Source organism: Pongo abelii, chromosome 11 (assembly GCF_028885655.2).
Source record: "Pongo abelii isolate AG06213 chromosome 11, NHGRI_mPonAbe1-v2.0_pri, whole genome shotgun sequence".
NCBI lineage: Eukaryota > Metazoa > Chordata > Mammalia > Primates > Hominidae > Pongo > Pongo abelii.
Genome location: NC_071996.2, coordinates 54,932,314 through 54,950,870, shown reverse-complemented (window position 1 = coordinate 54,950,870; position 18,557 = coordinate 54,932,314). Strand labels below are relative to the sequence as shown.

Below are 18,557 nucleotides of genomic sequence, written 5' to 3'. Positions count from 1 at the left end.
CCATGTCTCACCCTTCCCTTGGTCCCTTCCCCCAAGGCTACTATGCAAAGCAACAGCCAGCCATCAGGAGGCAAGGTCCACTCATGCCAAATCACCACAGAAAATAACCAATCACACCCTCAGCAACAGCAAACACAGAAGGAAGCTTTTATAACCCAGCATAGGGATGGCACCTCTAACAGCTTCTGGACTGGATTATATGTTGGTGGAATCTACACCCACCTGCGTTAGTCATCTCCAATGTCCTGAATTCTTTGACTAACCACTTTCACTTGATCATCCAGCAGAGGCACAGTTATGAATCCACAACCTGTAAGTTCTATACGCACCCCCTAAATCACTTGAGCAGCCACACACAAAACTTTGGTGAGAAACCCTTACCTACTATAATTTTTGCTTCAGTGGCTTGTTTCCAGATCCCTGGTATAACAGGCAACAAATGAAAAAGCTTGTGAGTAGAGTTTGGAAACAGATGTTCTCATTTCACTATCTGGGTGACCTTGGCTGGCCTACTCATTTAGGCTCTATGAACCTCAGTTTCATCATCTATAAAATAAGGGGCTTGGGAAACAGACAGGAAAGGCGAAGGGACTCACACTTCACATGCTCCTTCACAAGCTTCCTTGGACAAGCATGTGTTAACTTTTTCAATAGAAAAAGTAAAGTCAGAGTGGCTTGGGATAAATGGTCTCTAACAGCCCTTCTAGATATAAATGATCTAAAAGTCTAAATTCATCCAGGATCTCTAAATCCTCTAAACCAGCATTTATCCATAGTACCCACTGTGCTAAGAGCTCTAAACTTAAGGGAAATGGCCAAAGCTCCAAAACCAAAACTTGCAGCACAGGGTCTGCACCAAAAACTGAGGCACAAGTGAGATTAAGGGGCTTTCTTGCTTTCCATAAGTGTAAATACCACTGAAAGAGCTCTTATAGCTAAGTAGCTTCAGGGGTTTTATTTGCAGTTATCAAAGAAACCTGACATTTCTAGCTTTCTACACTCACACTACAAAATTTGCCTCTGTGTCCCCACAGAGTCCTAAAATTAATAATGTCTTATGGGAACTCTGTTCACCTACTATAACACAGAAATGAGTACGCTGGGATACACCTCACTGCACCCAAAATCCAGCAGAGATGTCTCTCTTCCTTGGCTTCCGTAGCCCCACTCCCTCCAGAATTAGTTAGACATGTCTCCCATCTTACTTTAACCTTTGAGATCCACTAGAAGCTCAGGTCATCTTTATATTTATACAATGAGCCAGGAAAGGACCAAGAGGCATTTCTGCAATATTGTTACTATAGAAAGCTCTTTGGGATTTAATCTTAATTTGGTTAAATTTGGGACACAATTTCTGGAATTTATTCTCTATTCCTATCAGCATCTGTCATATTAAGAAATACTTGTCTTCAATGTGAATGTATTTACTACCACTGAATTATTACATTTAAAAATGGTATCCTTCTCTCTTTAAAGTAATTCCTAGAAATGAGCAGTGAATTGCTTTCCTTTATCAAAAGCAAACCACACTGACAGAGGAAGGTGAGAAGGATATGGAAACAGCAAACTTCTGCTTAGTCTTCCAGGCCACCTCTTTCAGCTGCTTTCTCCCTTCTGCCCTCTCTGCCAATAATGCAAGCTTCCTCTCCACTGTCTGCCATATTAGCCATTATTTCTTTCATTCAACATGTTTTCAATAAGCATGTTTTCAAGCACTAAGCAAGTTGTTAGAGGCCTATATCCTAAAGGAACTTACTCTTGAGGGAGACACACTTAAATAAATACTTACAAAACAAAGTGATAGACTAATGCAATCATATAGAAGTATGAAAAAGCTGATGCCCCAAATTAAATAATGAACTGCCACTTCATGATAAAGTCAAGTCGTGAGAAAGCATTTATTGTGACACTCCCTATTTGCTTCCTTAGAGAGAAGCAGAACAGATTCAATGCACTAATTTGTACAATGCCTATAGCATAGAGAACATTTCAGTTTAGTTATCAATGCAAGAATAATCTTTGTTTACCAGTAATGCTGATATATTTATATATATCTTGTTCAAAATGATAATTTACAAAATTTTACAACTTCATATAAGTTTTTTTCAGTGAGAAAATCAGTGTGGAAGGAAAATGCAGGCAGGAATAATTAGATGAAGCCATGGATGAGGTTGGTAAAACACATGTCATTGAAGTACCGTGTAGTTGGTATAAATGGTCTCTTATAAGCATTTATACCAAATTTGTGGCTCAGGCCACAAATCTGTCTCTGAGCATCTTAGCAGCCAAGGAAAACAATGACCAGTTCCATGATTCACCATGTCCATATGGTAATTTTTCATGAAACTGAAACCTGAAATAATTTCTCCATAGGTCCTCACACACATATTCATATAGTTTCTTTTGGAAATCAATTTCTTTAACATTATCTATCACTTTGTGTACCTTTCCTATAACATGTATCCTAAATAACATATACTATATCCATGCTATATGCTTGAGAAGAAGTAAAATTAATATTTGTATTAATATTTGCATGCACACGGCATTGGGGCCCAGGGGTGCCCTGAATGTTGGATATCAACACCACTCCACAGTCATCATTTTAAGGCTTCACAAATAAGATTGGTATTAATACTTTTAGGCTGGAAATCTATAGCTGAGGCTTTTTCTGACAGCATCATATAACAGCTATTCAAACCATAAAGTATGTTTGGATAACAGATAATGATATATTTGTCTATTAGTCTGTTTTTGCACTGCTGATAAAGACATACCTGAGACTGGGCAATTTTCAAAGGAAAGATATTTAATGGAGAACTCACAGTTCCATGTGGCTGGGGAAGCCTCACAATCATGGCGCAAGGTGAAAGGCATGTCTCATATGGAGGCAGATAAGAGAAAAGAGTTTGTGCAGGGAAACTCCCCCTTATGATAACCATCAGATCTCATGAGACTTACTCACTATCACAAGAACAGCATGGGAAAGACCTGCCCCCATAATTCAATTACCTCCCACAGGGTTCCTCTCATAACACGTGGGAATTCAAGATGAGATCTGGGTAGGGACACAGACAAACCATATCAATTGGATATAACTTTCCCTGAATCTTTTGAGGACAAGTTGAAAATAAAAACAGTAACAGTCACAATATTTAATATCTGAGCCCTTCAGCAGCAACAGAGGCAGCCACACAAGTTTAGAGGCACCCACTATGTGCCCAGTATTATTCTATGTACTTTACGATCAAACAAAATCAACAATAATTTCTTGGAAGCATCTCAGTCACTAATCAAATATTCCCCATTTTCTCAAGAAGTCTTTTTAATAATTAGCTTGTTCAAACGGGGATCCAAAGAAGATCCACACAAACATATTGTTACTTCTCTGAAGTTCTCTTCTTTTTTCCTATCTTTGTTGCAGAAGCAAATATCTTGTTCTTCAATCATGATATAATTGACACACCATAAAATTCACACTGGATCTCTTCTTTCATTACTTTTTTCATAAAAGAAAGTGTCACTGTTTCTTACCTGATCACAAATCAGTTCCCATTTTTTCTCATTGTCATACTGCCGCAGTAACCTGGCTTTGTCAGGAGGTAGGTTCATGGCATTCTGTTAAAAAAAAAAAAAAAAAGAGAGAAAAGATGTCACATTCCACAGCAGGCTTCCAAATTGGTAACTTGCGGGCAGACCTATGGTTTTTTCATGACTTTCTCTCAATTCCTAGTATCTGATTAAACCAAAACACCCACAGAAGTCACTTAAACATCAAATTGGTTAGATGAGAGGCGGGAAACTCTGAAGTTCTGTGGTGGGACATGTGAGATGATTTGCTTTAAACAATCAGACTTGCATTATAGCAAAGGTGATGCCTTGTCGCTTTGGCAGACTCCCTTTCTACTCAACAAAAAGGTCAGAAGGTATCCAATTTATTTGTAAAGCACTGTAGCCCCACCAGACACAAAACAGAAAACACCAAAAGAGAACTTAATGACCAGAACCACTGATAGATTCAAATTATACTCACTTTGATAAAGAACTATGAGGAAAAGAATTTAAAAAAAAAAAAAAAGACAATGATGCAACTATTTTTTGTCCCCTCTGTGAGATGACAGTATTCCTTGAGGACATATGTTAACATTTATGTCAAAATTAATAACCACAATTCTCAGTTTAGCTATATTGGTTTATGAAGGTGAGTTTGCAGTAGGAAATTCATCATAAGCCAAAAGAGATGTCCAGACATCAGCACTCGTATAAACCCTCCTCTTAACACAGCACACCTTCTGTAGTGCTGGTCATGGATTTTTTCCCAGGTACTTTCACATGTCATGAATCTAATGTCCCAAATGACCAATCATACACAGTTTTAAGATACTAGGTTTGGATGCAAAGTGAGATCTCTGGCAAAAGACCATGGCAGAGTAAGAGAGCCTCAGAAAGAATTCAGATCTATTCTTTTGGCCTCTCCAAAGTTCTCATGCGCTAAACAACTGAGCTAAGTAGTCAGAGTATTACACCTATTTATCATCCTGTCTATCCCCTGGCATCAGCACTCTAAGTCATACCTATCCCTAAATAAACAATGTAGTCCCTCATCTGGGTCAATATTCAAGCAGACAAATGCAAAGGTCTTGAACTTTTAATACTCAAGCTCCCAGCTCTCTGAAGGACTTAGCTTAGGGAGAAACAATTCCCCTGGTCATGGTTATTGTCTTGTGTTATAGGGTGAAACAAGTTTAACAGAGGCAAAGGTGAGTGTGCTGTCCTGACCTAATGATAGAAAATCAACCACTGATTATGATAAATTAACCCAAGCATTTTCCCTTAAACTCAATCTAACATCTAGATTGGTATGCCTTAAGTATATCTGCCACCTATTTGAGTCTAATCCATCAGATTTTACAATAACCTGTCTTTAATATATTTAATTTATTTTATTTTATTTTATTTTATTTTATTTTGAGATGGGGTTTCACTCCTGTTGCCCAGGCTGTAGTGCAATAGTATGATCTCGGCTCACTGCAACCTCCACTTTCCGGGTTCAAGCGATTGTCCTGCCTCAGCCTCCCAAGTAGCTGGGATTACAGGAGCTTGCCACCATGTCTGGCTAATTTTTGTATTCTTAATAGAGACGGGATTTCACCATGTTGGCCAGACTGGTCTTGAACTCCTGACCTCAGGTGATCCGCCCGCCTCGGCCTCCCAAAGTGCGGGGATTACAGGGCATGAGCCACCGTGCCTGGCCTAAAATATTTAACATTTTAATCACCCCCCCTCAACGCTGACAATTACTTTGAAGAGCTTTGGACTTTATAAAGAGTTTTCAATGGTACTGCCAAAGCTTCTTAGATATAGAAACATCTAATATGGGAAAATGTTTTCATATGGCCTGTCTTCATGGAATATCTACTTGAACTACAATGGAAAAAATCTATTTGTAATTATTAGTTATTACAATTTGACAATGTTAAAAAATAACTCCTGGGATAAGGCAAAGGAGAATTTCAAGTGTATCTTTCTGAGGAAGTCTAATGTTATTTACTGGTAAATGGTCAGTCCATCATTGCTTATTTGCACTCCAGAGAAGGAGGTTTTCCTCTTAAACTGGTGTTGACCTTCATGTTAGCACCCCAAGTATAATTATGCATTAAGAACAATAAGATTATAAATTAAATAAGTTCTTTTCCTCTTGTGTCCTCATTAATCTCGAGATATAAAGGGAATAAGAAAAAGAATGCCTGAATTCCTACAAGGTACCAAGCACTCCATTCAACACTTTGCATATGTAATCTCAGTTAATACTCATAATAAGCATGTGGGATAGATATAATCTTCTCCATTTAATATAGGGAAATAGACCTGGGAGAATTTAGTTAACTTGCTCAAGGTTGCACAGCTTTACAGGAACAAAGACAGGACCTAAACTTAGTCTATTAGGCTCCCAAGGATAAACTCTAAATATGCCACCAAGCTTTTTTTTGCAAAAGAGCAAAATGGCAATAGCTTATGACCTTCTATTAGTACTCTACTAGACATTCCCATGGAAGCACTTGGCAAACATTGCCACAGGAATTACACACAGGCTGTGTCGTTTTCTGCAAAGAGAAAGGCAAGATGCCCCTTCCAAACTAACTCTTATTTTGATTAAATAGTCTTTCGTTCAACAAATGTTTATGGTGCACTGCCCCTGTACAAGCCCTGTGCAACATGCTGGGTGGCACGGTGGGAATCCAAACAGACGCGGTCCCCAGAGAGCACTGTGTTATGGTGGGGAGACACATATGAAACAAACAAAGCTTTTAAAACTCTGGTAAGGCTTGAGAAAGGTTATCAGAGGGGGTAGTCTTAGATTAGACAGTCTGGAAAAACCTCTCTGGAAAAAGTAACAAATGAGTCCCAATAAATGAGAAGGATTGGCCAGGCAGAGGGCGGACGAAAGCACACTGGGCACAGTGAACAAGGGAAGCCTCAAAGGCAGGAATTAGCTCTCCACATTTAAGGAGCTGAAAAAAGTCAGAACAGCCAGAGAGAAAGTAAAAGAGAAGGAATGAGAAAAAGATGAAATTGGAAATGTGAGTCAAAGCCATATCATGCCTAGACATGCAGACCAGGGTCAATATATTTTATTATATCTAAAGTGCCACAGGAAGCCATTGAAGGCTTTTAAGCAGATAAATAACATAATGACGTTGTTTTTCAAAGATAACAATAGGTGCTATGCGGAGAACGGATTAGAAACAGCAAAATCAGGGAGCCAGTAGGAGGCCGGAACTAAGCAGTTCAAGTGAATGATGGCAGCTTAGATGGGGTCAATGGCACGTTGAATGAAGAAAGGTGGACAAATGTCAGAAATATTAAGTGAAACTGACTGGTTAGACTTAAGGGCTGGGGAGGATTTGTACCTTGTTTCTAGCTTGAGTCACTAAGTGAATGGGGTACAGTTAATAAGAGGGGCACATAACAAAAGGCAAAATAAATCTGGAGGAGTTGGTGAAGAATAAGATTTATAAATGACCCTGTTTAGGCCTGAAATAGCTATGAGATAACCAAGAGAACACTCAAGTGGGCAGGTAGATACATGATTCTGGAGGTCAAAAGAAAGGTCTGAATCTCTGAACAAGAAGAGACTTAAGAAGTCTTTTTGAGCATGATTAGTTATTGTCAGAAGTAGCAGTGCAACATCAATACATCCAAACTAAAGCTCCACTGGGTAATCATTCACCAAGCATCTAAAATAACCCCTTCCATGAGCCAAGCCTCTGAGCTGCTCAGACATACATTGTACAGCTTAATAATTCCATAAGGACCATGAGGAAGCAGTTCTATTTAAAATCACTCTACAGAGGTCTGGTTAAAGTTCAGGGATGTTGTGATTAGCTGGTAATAACTGCCTTTAAACTTCTTTCGAGTGAACTCATTCCTCTTGTGCTGTTCAGGGCAAGACTCTGGAGTGCAAATGTTTGAGCAGGTAATTCATGAGTCCAAGTTACTGTGTGAGGAAAATATTGGCTCTATCTCCAGGTCCCTTTGCTGCCTTTATAAAAATGGACTGCTCATCTATTTGGCTGAAAATATCAATCAATTTCTGAGTTTTCCTAACATGGTGACAACTCTACCTCACCCACACTTAGTGATATCTGTGACATAGGGCTCTCCTTTCATTCTTTTCATCCGTTGTTCCATCGAACATAGTTCCTGGGCTTTGACCATATACCAGAATGTCCGCACTGTAGGCATCTGAGACAACTTAATCATGAAGTAACTGCCTGCAAGTATCGCCAAAGGTCGAGGGAAGACATATGATATTTGAATTGAAAAGTTCAGTGGATGTTAATTATCGTTTTTCTAGATTGTACAAGTTCCTAGCTAAAATAAATTAGATCATCCAAGAGTATTATTTCTGTAAAATTGTTCCTTTCTTTCCACTCTCAACCTGGCAAACTTTAAGAATCAATTCAAATGTCATTTATCATTAGAACCTTCCCCCCCACTACTCCAGGAAGACATACCCTCTCATTGGGCTCTAACAGCACTGTTTACATGTCTCTAATATAACACCTAGTACACTGTACCCTAACAATCTGTTTGCTTACCTAAATTTCCCACTGGACTGAGTGCTTCAAGAACAATTTTTGTTGTTCTTCTTAATCACCAACGTATGGCACAGTATGGCAAACAGTAGGCATTAAACAGGTGTTGAACACTGAAGAGCAAACAAACTCAGCCATACTGCCCAGCCTGCAAATATCCTTAATGAATTAGGATTTATATTTTAGCTATTAATAATGTCTACACACTGAACAGTATTTCAGTTTCTTGTAAAACATCATTCCATGATAATATCTGTTGCTTATTATTTTCCAAAAAAAAAATTCATGGGGGAAAAAAATCTTCAATTCTAGCAACATTTTCCTGAAAAGAAGAATGAGCGTCTTCTGCCCCATATAATAAACCATGAATCTGAACTTTGTTTTGGTGCCAGTTAATTCAGATTGGCATCTATTCCAAGTGGTAGTTACATGTATGGTCTCTACTTTGGTTTTATCCGTAACTGTACAATCTTAATTTGTTTTTAAATGTGTTTTCCATCTCAGAACCTTTTGAAAATAGAAATTATAACTACAAAATAAAGAAAAATAGAATATCCCAAAATTCCTGAGTACTTTATAAAGAAAGTAATTATGGTGAAGAAGAATCTACGGTAGCCTATACATCTCAAGTTATACCCACAGTTTATCATGCACAACACAGAACAGAATGATGGTGCCCAAATCATTCACAACCAAATAGACCTATGTGGTAGCAAAACAGAGTTTTCTGATATCAGCTCCTGACCTGGTTTCATGGTATTAATGCAAACTTGTAAAATCCTTCTTTTACCCAAATATCGTCAAGGCTCATACTTAGAAACCCACAGTGATATGGAGACACACAGGAGGGAAATTGAACAGTATGAAATACACCTTATGTAATATATCTTTGTCTTTATAATCTCTAAATTAAAACTCACAAGCATTCAGTCACCAGATTTTATAACAGGAACTCTTCTACTACAGAACCACTTGCTTAGAGAGAAAAAACATGGACTTTGCAAGTAGTGCTTCTTATGGAAGCAGGGAAAATCATGTCACAAAAGAAATGGCTTAGACAATCTTTTAGAGCTCTTAAATAATAGAGATACAAAAGTTTGCAGAAACTCAAAAGAAGGAGTCATTACTTTAAACAAATTTTCAGTTATTGTAGAAAACATATAATATAAAATTTACCCTCATAACCATTTTTAAGTTTATACTTTAAATAGTGTTTATAACTATATTAATATTGTGCAACAGATCTCTAGAACTTTTCCATTTTGCAAAACAAACTCTGTACCCATCAAACAACAACTCCCCATATCCCCTTCCCCAGAGCCATTACTTGTTGCTACAAAAAAGGAAATGGGATGGATTGCAACTGGATGGCTGCGTAGCACAGTGAATTCTAATGAGGCAGTGCAAGCAAGGATTTACTAATTTATTAGTTTTTACTAGTTGGGCTCTGGAATTAGACTAGCTAGATTCTAATCCTGACTCTACTAATTATTGGTGATCTTAAACCACACTATTTGAATCCTAAAGCAAATGAAATTATTAAACACCCCCCAGTCGAAAAAGCCAGTAAATGTAATTCAAAATTGAAGATAAGAATCAAAATCAAGGGTCAAAAACAACAAGATGTACCATTTATTGACGGACTGATATGTCTCAGGCACTTAGGCTCTTTGCATGCATTATCCAATTTAGTCTGTCTTATAATCCTGACAAGTAGGTATTATCTTTTCTATTTAACAGAGAAGGAAATCGGAGGACAAGGAGGTTAAGTAATTCCTCCATGCATGAGGTAGGTGGCAAAGCCAGGACTCAGAATAGAGATCTGTATGATCATCCCCCTTCCATGACATTTAAACTACAATGTTTCTAAAATATGACTTGTTTGAACTAAGCAATCCCACAATTCCACTTAACCAGACACAGTCATTAGCATGAAAAGTGAAGGTGGAAATGCATGATATTAATATTTTCATATAAGATACTGGCATTTTAACTAAAGTATTCTAAGATGTTGAAAAATATAAACTAGAGCCAAAAAACTGACCGGGCTGAATATAGATAGCAAGGTACGGTGTCAAATCAATATATACTTAATAAACTCTGTCAAATAACAAATCAAGGTGAGCATACAAATACATGGTAAACTCAGGCTTTGATGAGGCATCAATGAAGCAGAAGGAAAGAAGATGAACACACAAATATAAAACGGAGCATGTCAAATAATACGACAGAACCTCAGAGAAGGGAGCCATTACTTTTTGCTATGGAAAGTAGAAAATGCTATGCATTGAGCCTGGATGTGTGGGGAGGATGGTAAAGAACGGCATTAAATGACACGATATGGTTTCTAACGTGTGGGCTTTGGAGATGGGCCACCTGGGCTGCAAATCAGGACTCTACCACTCATTTAGAGCGTCATCTCAGCTAAGTTATTTATACCAAATCTCAGCTTCCTCACTTGTGACATGGAAACGATCACCGTGGTAGTGATAAGCATCATGATGGTGATGAGGATGGTGGTAATGTTACTACCTGCATCACAGAGTTTGTGCAAAATTAAATTCGATAATGCATGTACAGCAGACTGACCCACATCTATGATTTTGCTTTCTGTTATTTCACTATTTCAGTTCCCTGAGTTCAACCATGGCCCCAAAATAGGTTTGTGGAGAACAATAAGATATTTTGTGAGACAGAGAGAGAACACATTCACATAAACTTTTATTATAGTATATTGTTACAATAGTTCTATTTTATGATTACTTATTGCTAATTTCTCACTGTGCCCAATTTATAAATTAAACTTTATCACAGGTATGTATATGTAGGAAAAACAATAGTATATATTAGTTTCAGTACTATATAAGGTTTCAGATATCCACTGAGGGTCTTGACAAGTATCCCCCATGGATACGGGAGGATTACTATAAAATAGTACAAAAGTAAGTACACGGAAAGTACTCAGTATGTTAAATGATATTATTCATATTATTCTCATTATTTTAGGTAAAAGGAAAGATATGAACAAAGGAATGAACACAGGAGAAGGCAAAGAGCTGCGCAGCCCACAGAATAAACCATGAGGTAAGGAGTGGGTAGTGTGAGACCAAGTTCATGTGGACATCAAACCAGATAATTTCAAACTTACTCTATGGCAGTGAGAAGTTATCGGCCAAAGAAATATCTAGGAAAAGTAAGTCTTTAAGGGGTCTTCAAATCAAATGAGGTAAATGATTCCTCCTGCTCTGTTAACTCTTCCTACATTGACATTTTTCCTTATACCATTATTGGGACATCAAGTTAAGTCACTTGGAACTGAGTAATGTACCAATTCTCCTGAGTTCACTTGAAAATTACAACAGCTGAGGGCCTCAGCAGGGTGGCTGCAAATTCAGCACATGGCCCGCCCATCCATTCCCCTCACCTAAAATCCATTTCCTTCCATGGCCTATATTCATGGTCCAAACAACTACCTGGCACCCTAAATTTTATTATCTTCCTAGCCTAGAGGATGCTGCTAAAATCTATTCAGCTTCTTTCCTGGCACAGGTCTCAGGCAGCCAGCCAAATAGTTCCCCAAAGTGAATCACCAGTCAGTCATTTTTCATTGTCACTGTTATTTTTATTGAATCATTGAGGGTACTAATATCACCGCTGTAGCCAGTGAAGCTCACAAAGGGAGAAATTAGGCTCTCCCTAATCTAGTAACATCTTGGAAATAAAAGCTGACTAGAAAGCTGTCCTTTCTGGGGAACCTGTGGTAATGAGACATATCTCTAATCTCTCAATCACAATCTTACATACGGTCTATTTTCTTAGAAGGCTTGCTTTCTTACGACTCCTCCATAACTTTTTTATAATCAAAAAGTACAGAGCTAGAAGAGAAGCTTGTGATACACTCATTCTGTTCTGTCTTTTATAGGTGACCAAAACAGACTAAAAAGGTGAAAGCATTTGTCCAAGTTCATAGAACTGGTTATTACCAATGGTAGAGCAAAGACTTCAGGCTCAGGGGGACATGAAGAGATGCTGGTCAAGTTTCAGTTAGGCAGGATGAATAAATTCTGAAGATCTATTAACAATACTGTATTGTATAGTTAACATTCACTAAGAGGGTAAATCTTAAGTCCTCACCACACACACTAAAAAAGGAGGAAGCGGTAACTTGAGAGATGATGGATATATTAATTAGTCTGACTCTCATGATCATGTCTCTATGTGGTTATCATTTCTCTCTGGTGCTCACACAACGATGAAATTGCCTAATGATGCATTTCTCAGAACCTGTCTGCATTGTTAAGCAACACAAAACTGCATACCAATACATCAGGTTATGCAGTTTAAAATATACCATTTTTATGTATCCATTATACCTCAATAAAGCTGTTAAAGAGAACTCAGGCCAACATGTCTGCTATTATTTCTCTTTTATCATGAAAGAAGGATCACTTACATCTGTTGGGGGGTGTTTATGCACGTGTGTGAATACACATACAGAAATTTGAGAAGATCAAATCAGATAACACATGTAAAGTAGTTGGCACACTTGAAATTTGCGACTTTAATGCACCTCCTTCTTTTCCTGACTATAGTTTTCTTATACCAGAAGTGCCAGCACTTGCCACTGTCTTCATTCCTCCTTGATTTTGGGCTCCATCCACATAAAACAACCCATTTTGTTAATTTATGAACCTCTAGAAAATTATCCATTTTTTAAACCAGTAAACACAACTTAACAGACAAAAATGAATTCCCCAAATCTCATGTGAATTATCTACCGTTTTAAAGTAGTCACACTGTTGCCATCCTTTTTAAATGGAAATAAACAGGAGTTCATTAAAAAAGGAGCTCATTATGTACATATTTATGTTTATAGTATTTATTTAATTGCAAGGCCAGATTATCATCAATACTGACCAAGCTAGGTGTGAGTGCCAATCTTGTCCACAGGACAAAAGGATGCAGCTATAGCAGTCAAGGACAAGCTCTCCCGCAGCCCCTATTCCTACCACTCCCCATTTCATTGCCTTAGTGATTCAACATCTAATAGATGCGAAAACCACACATCCCTCCTCTGGCCAAAGTGCCAGCCCCTGAAACACAGATTCCTATTGCATTTAAACACAAACAGAATAATGGAAAGAATCACTCATGCAATTTTTTTCAAACTTCATGTCTGACTTTCATTAGAGGTCTGCTGTCTGATTCCTTGACATGTTCTGGATTTCAAACAACTCTTCACCTACTATCTGCTAACTGCTGTGCCAGGAGCTATGTCTGCATTCACACATTTGTGTGCTGAATGAGGGAGTTACACTAGAGGCCACACTTGAGATGCTAGAAAACTCCTTCGTGGGCAATCATTAGACAACATAAGGCCAAATATGTTGTATTTGTACAAATATATACCAAAAGGTACTAGGCTTGCTGGCACAGACCAAAATGTATCGAAATCCAGAGAAAGTGTTCTTATTCTGCTGTTGAATGTCAACTTTCTATGTGATAAGATCTGAAGAGTAAACTCAATTTGATAACTGAAGATACCAAACTCAAATTGTAACATATTAGATATCAAGATTCTACCACAAGAAAGCCATTGAGACTGCAGTCTGTATCACCTGCTGATCTGAAGCAGTATATAATTTCACCTGTCCCACTGCCCTGAAACCCTGGCCTCACTCTCCCCCAGCCCTTTCCCAGCAACATATCTGTAATTCCCTTCTCAGGACATTAAGATTATCGCTAGTCTCCCTCTCCTCTTTCACAACAGTCACTCTGGAAATGATTACTGAACCTGGATTCCATACTCAAGCTTGGCCCAGGTTACAGCCTCATACTATTCAATCTTATGATGGGGATCACCAAAGGAGGAAAAGAGTTCAAGTTTATGTTCAACTAAGGTCACATCTTCTGAAATAACAAGAGAAAGATTATGCTTTTGTCTTAAAAATGAATATTTTTGCCATAACCATGATCAAAAGTATAGCCTCAAATTCATGGCTCCTCATTTGCAAACAGCTGCAACTTCAGAGGTAGACTTGCTGTCATAGGCAGAATAATGGCCCCCAAAGATTTCCTCATCTCTTTCCCAGGAACCTGTGAATATTCCTTATATATTAAAATGTGATTTGCAGATATGATTAAGAACCTTGCGATGGGAAGATTATCCTGGATTACCTTGGTGGGAACCAGTATAATCACAGGGTCCTTAAAAGTGAAAGAGTAATTTTAAAAGGTGAGGACGGAATAAGTGTTGGCAGGGATTTGGAAAAACTGGTACCCTTGTTTATTGTTATTGGGAATATAAAATGGTACACCTACTATGGAAATCAGTGTGGTGGTTCCTCAAAATGTTGACCATACACTTAACAGAGGACCCCAAATTTCTGCAACGAGGTATATATATAAAGGAATTAAAAACAGAGACTCAGATACCTGAAGTTATGATGTCCTAAGATTAAATTACCAAAAAAATTAGAAATAAAACTATCAACTCATGAAGGAGCCATGTTCTGAAGTAAAGCTCTGTACTATCCAAACACACAGTAACACTGAGACAACTTAAGGTCTCACTACAACATGTGTTTATCAGTCTTGATGGTCTCGTTTCCAGAAACCCACAGTGTCTCTCCAGACAAGCCCAGCCAAGATAGGCAGGAAAGCTGGAAAGTCTTGCGTGGCAGGCCTTCTGGTGTATGACAAGTGGATTAATTTTTCTGCTCTTAGTTTTCTCCTCCTTTGCACTCCTTTAGGCTGCCACTTAGCTTTTGGCTCTTACCCCTCATGGTAGTGGAAAAGACCATGAAGTAAATGTTTGCCTCTGTGTGTACAACATCCTGGTATTAAAGTAATACTTTAATGTTGCTGGTATTTTTATGGTCAATACCAACAATCAACAAGTTAATTCACACATAATGTCTAAGGGAACAACACTTTCATAATTTTTTAAACTGCTAAACTCCTTAAGATGTCATAAAAATAGAAGAATTCCCAAAACAACTGACATTAAAAGCAACTCAACAACATCAAGATCTTTTTGAGGAGACCACCAATCACATTCTATTTCACTGATTTCTCTTTCTATCCTTACAAAACTCCAAGTCCCTGGAAGGAAAAAGAATTTGTTAGTCCTCTTTACAGCCACAGTACCCCAATGAAGTATCTTGTATTCAGATGGTGAATAATTATTGTCGAACAGAATTCTGTTCAGCCACACAAGCTGCATTTCAATAAACAAAAGGCATTCTGCTCCAAGATCTTTAATCTCCTTTTAAACAAATAAGTAATTTGGAACAGAAAAGCAAGTGTCGAATTTAGTCATTATCTATTTGTACATGGTTGTTAAATATTATACAAATACTAACAGAGTTTACTTCAACTCTGTAAAGTTAAAAATATATATTTAAAAGCTCCAGATAGGCCGAGCATCATGGCTCATGCCTGTAATCCCAGTACTTTGGAAGGCTAAGGTGGGAGGATCATTTAGTTCCAGGAGTTGGAGACCAGCCTGGGCAACATAGTGAGATCCCATCTCTACAAAGAGAAACTTTTTTAATTAGCCAGGTGTGGCTGCATGTGCTTATAGTCCCAGCTACTCAGAAGGCTGGGGCAGGAGGATCACTTGAGCCATGAGCTCGAGGCTGCACTGACCCATGATTGTGCCACTGCACTCCAGCCTGGGCAACAGAGGAAGACCCTCTCTCAAAAAAAAAAAAAAAAAAAAGAGGTCCAGAGTACAGATATACCTTCTCTTACACTCCAGGCCTGGACCTGACCTGCCTCTCCTACCATCCCACTCACCTTCTCTCCATCAAACCTACATCTCAACCCAAGACCTGAGTCTTCTATATACCACGCTTGGGGTCACCTTTTCTTTGTATTATCTCTAATAGCACTTGTTCAAGGGACCAAATGTGACTGTATTGGTTGCCATTTCACATGTGTACACTTTTTATCCAATGAGAAGGAAAGTTCTCTGGCATATTTTGATGCCTTCTATAATACTCAGAACATGGACAGATACACAATACACATTTAGCAGTTATGAGTTGAGCAAAAAAAAAAAATCCCATAATAAAATTAATTCTGATGTGTGGTACATGGAAATTTAGAATTTATACATGCAATGCACAACAACTATGACATTAAATAATAGATTATTTATTAAATATGGCTGAGTTAAATCATATTATAAACAGGTACCCTTAGATACCTCAGTAAGAAGTACCTCTTTCTTGTTGGGGCACAAGGTTTTCAATGTTTGTCTATTTTGAGATAAAAAGGTTCATGTGAAATAAAATCCATGTCATTTGAGTTATGCCTAGTTTTATATTCTAACACCACAGTGGTACATTCTAGGCGTAAAGTGCTACCCAAGTGTATGGTCTGGTTTCAGCCTAAAACAAGGAAGCATGGTGACATTTGCACTGCATGCACCAAGCAAGGCAATAAGAAGAAAGCATTTTCCAGGGTGGGCGCACACCTACATTTACAGACAAATAATTTCTGGGAAGCAGGCCCTATTAAATTCCTATTAAAACGGAATAGCAGCACTATTCCCTTTTAAGTGCTGGACTTGGTTGTGGGTAAGAAAAAGGAAAAAGAAAGGATGCATGCAAGGACAGAGATGAAAATGGGCAGGGGGTGGCAGGATGCAGAAATCTGACTGTATTGACCCTCTGCACGTCTCAGCTGGGTAAACCACAACAGTAGGCCTGAGGCACATGACCCTGGCTGCTGAACTCAATACACCCACTCAATATATTCTGGATGTAATCACTTTTCTCTTTCCTACAAAGCAGTGTTATGCTTCTCCAAGAGAGCTACAAGGATTTGGAAGAATGCCAAAATACCACATTGACCATTCAATCTTTGCATTCTTACATTCTATAACAACTCCACCCCCGTCACTCAAGAGATGAACCATAGCTAACTCACATGAACCAATCTATCCTTCTGCAAATTACACCTCAAGTCCTAAGGAGCCCAGGGCTAATGCAACACACTTCATCCAGTACCTAATGTTGCTTCCCACCCAAAGTGTTTGCCAACTTGAAGCATACCTCTGATTTAGATCTGTCTTCTTCCAGAGGGAAATGCAACTCCAAGTGCAAAGGAATCCCTGTTTGATTATTAGGTTTAAAAGAGAAGTGACAGGATCAAGAGATTCCTAATTTTCAACTTGAGAAACTACTTAGCACTTACTCACCTTCCTAAACAAGCTTTTAAAATCTGATCCTCCACACACCATCCTATCTCGGGGGTCTGTCATTTCAGCGTTGCTGCAGTGTTCCATCCCAGTCGGCTGCCCACTGACAAATAGGTCCATTCATTCTCTCTCTCTTCTATACATATATTTATAAATGATAAGCATAATATATTCTCTGTTATTGCACATGGTTGGGCAACAGGCACACTGTTTAATAGAGAGGTGCCACACATACCATGCATGATTTCTAAGTGAGTACAATTTATCAAATTAACACAAAAGCCATACATATTATCGTAACTTAATCTTTCTTTAATGACTCTGAAATAACTCCAGAATTTTAGAAAACGTCTTCTGGTCATCACGATAAATTACAATTACAACCTTTGGAATTACTCATACCTGGGTTCAAATTCCAATTACTAGCTGTTCACTCTGGCAAGTAACTAAATTTCTGAGTCTCGGTGTTTCTATTTGAAAATGAGAACAAAAAGATCTCCCTGTTAGGACCACCATGGAACACAAAAAGTACCTCTCAAAACAGTAGTAGATACATGGACGGTAGCACAGTGTCTACAGAAGAGGCTGTGGCTATAGACAAAGATTCTAGTCTTCAAGTTAAATAAAAAAATTTTAGCTTATATCACAGAACTGAAACTACTTGCTCGATGTTCATAGGCAAGTCACTTAATTTACCTGAACTTTAGTCTCCTCATCTGTAAAATAAGGACAGTATCTACCCCAAGCGGATTTCAGGAGGAACCTGATAGAAGAAGCTTTATACAGCAGGACTGTTACGAAAATCAAAAAGAAAATGAGAGAACACACGCAAAGTGTCTCATCAAGCTCAGTGCCTGACATAAGTGTTCAATAAACTTTAGCTATTCAGTACCAGAATATGATACAACCTAATTCAAAAAAGGGAGGGGTAAAGTGTTGGAGCATCTTAGTTTCTTTAACATAATGGATTTGAGAGCGTCTCACATACATACATAAAACTTTCTGGTGCCATAAATACAATGGATGTTTAGCTAACAGCCAAATAATGAACTAAATAGAAATGTCTAGACCTGTGGTTCTCAAATTGAGTGCCAAGGCACCCCCAAGCACTACAGTGAACTGGAATGGAAGCTATGGGATTATCTCCAAAGGAAGCAACAAGACTCAAAATCAGAGACTGCACAAGCCACTAGCCTGAGGTGGTTCACAGTTTCTACCCTGAGTCACGCAACATTTCCTTTCCATAACAT

At 38.3% G+C, this 18,557-nt stretch overlaps 1 protein-coding gene across 11 annotated transcripts in view; it reads right to left on the bottom strand.

Moving 5' to 3' along the window:
• FMNL2 (formin like 2) overlaps positions 1-18,557 on the bottom strand; it is a 313,912-nt gene that overhangs the window by 124,668 nt on the left and 170,687 nt on the right. For all 11 annotated transcript variants that reach the window (XM_054548880.2, XM_054548876.2, XM_054548878.2 and 8 more), the window contains exon 2: positions 3,535-3,618. In XM_054548880.2, the coding sequence (XP_054404855.2) occupies positions 3,535-3,618 (84 nt within the window). The remainder of the gene's footprint in view (positions 1-3,534; positions 3,619-18,557) is intronic.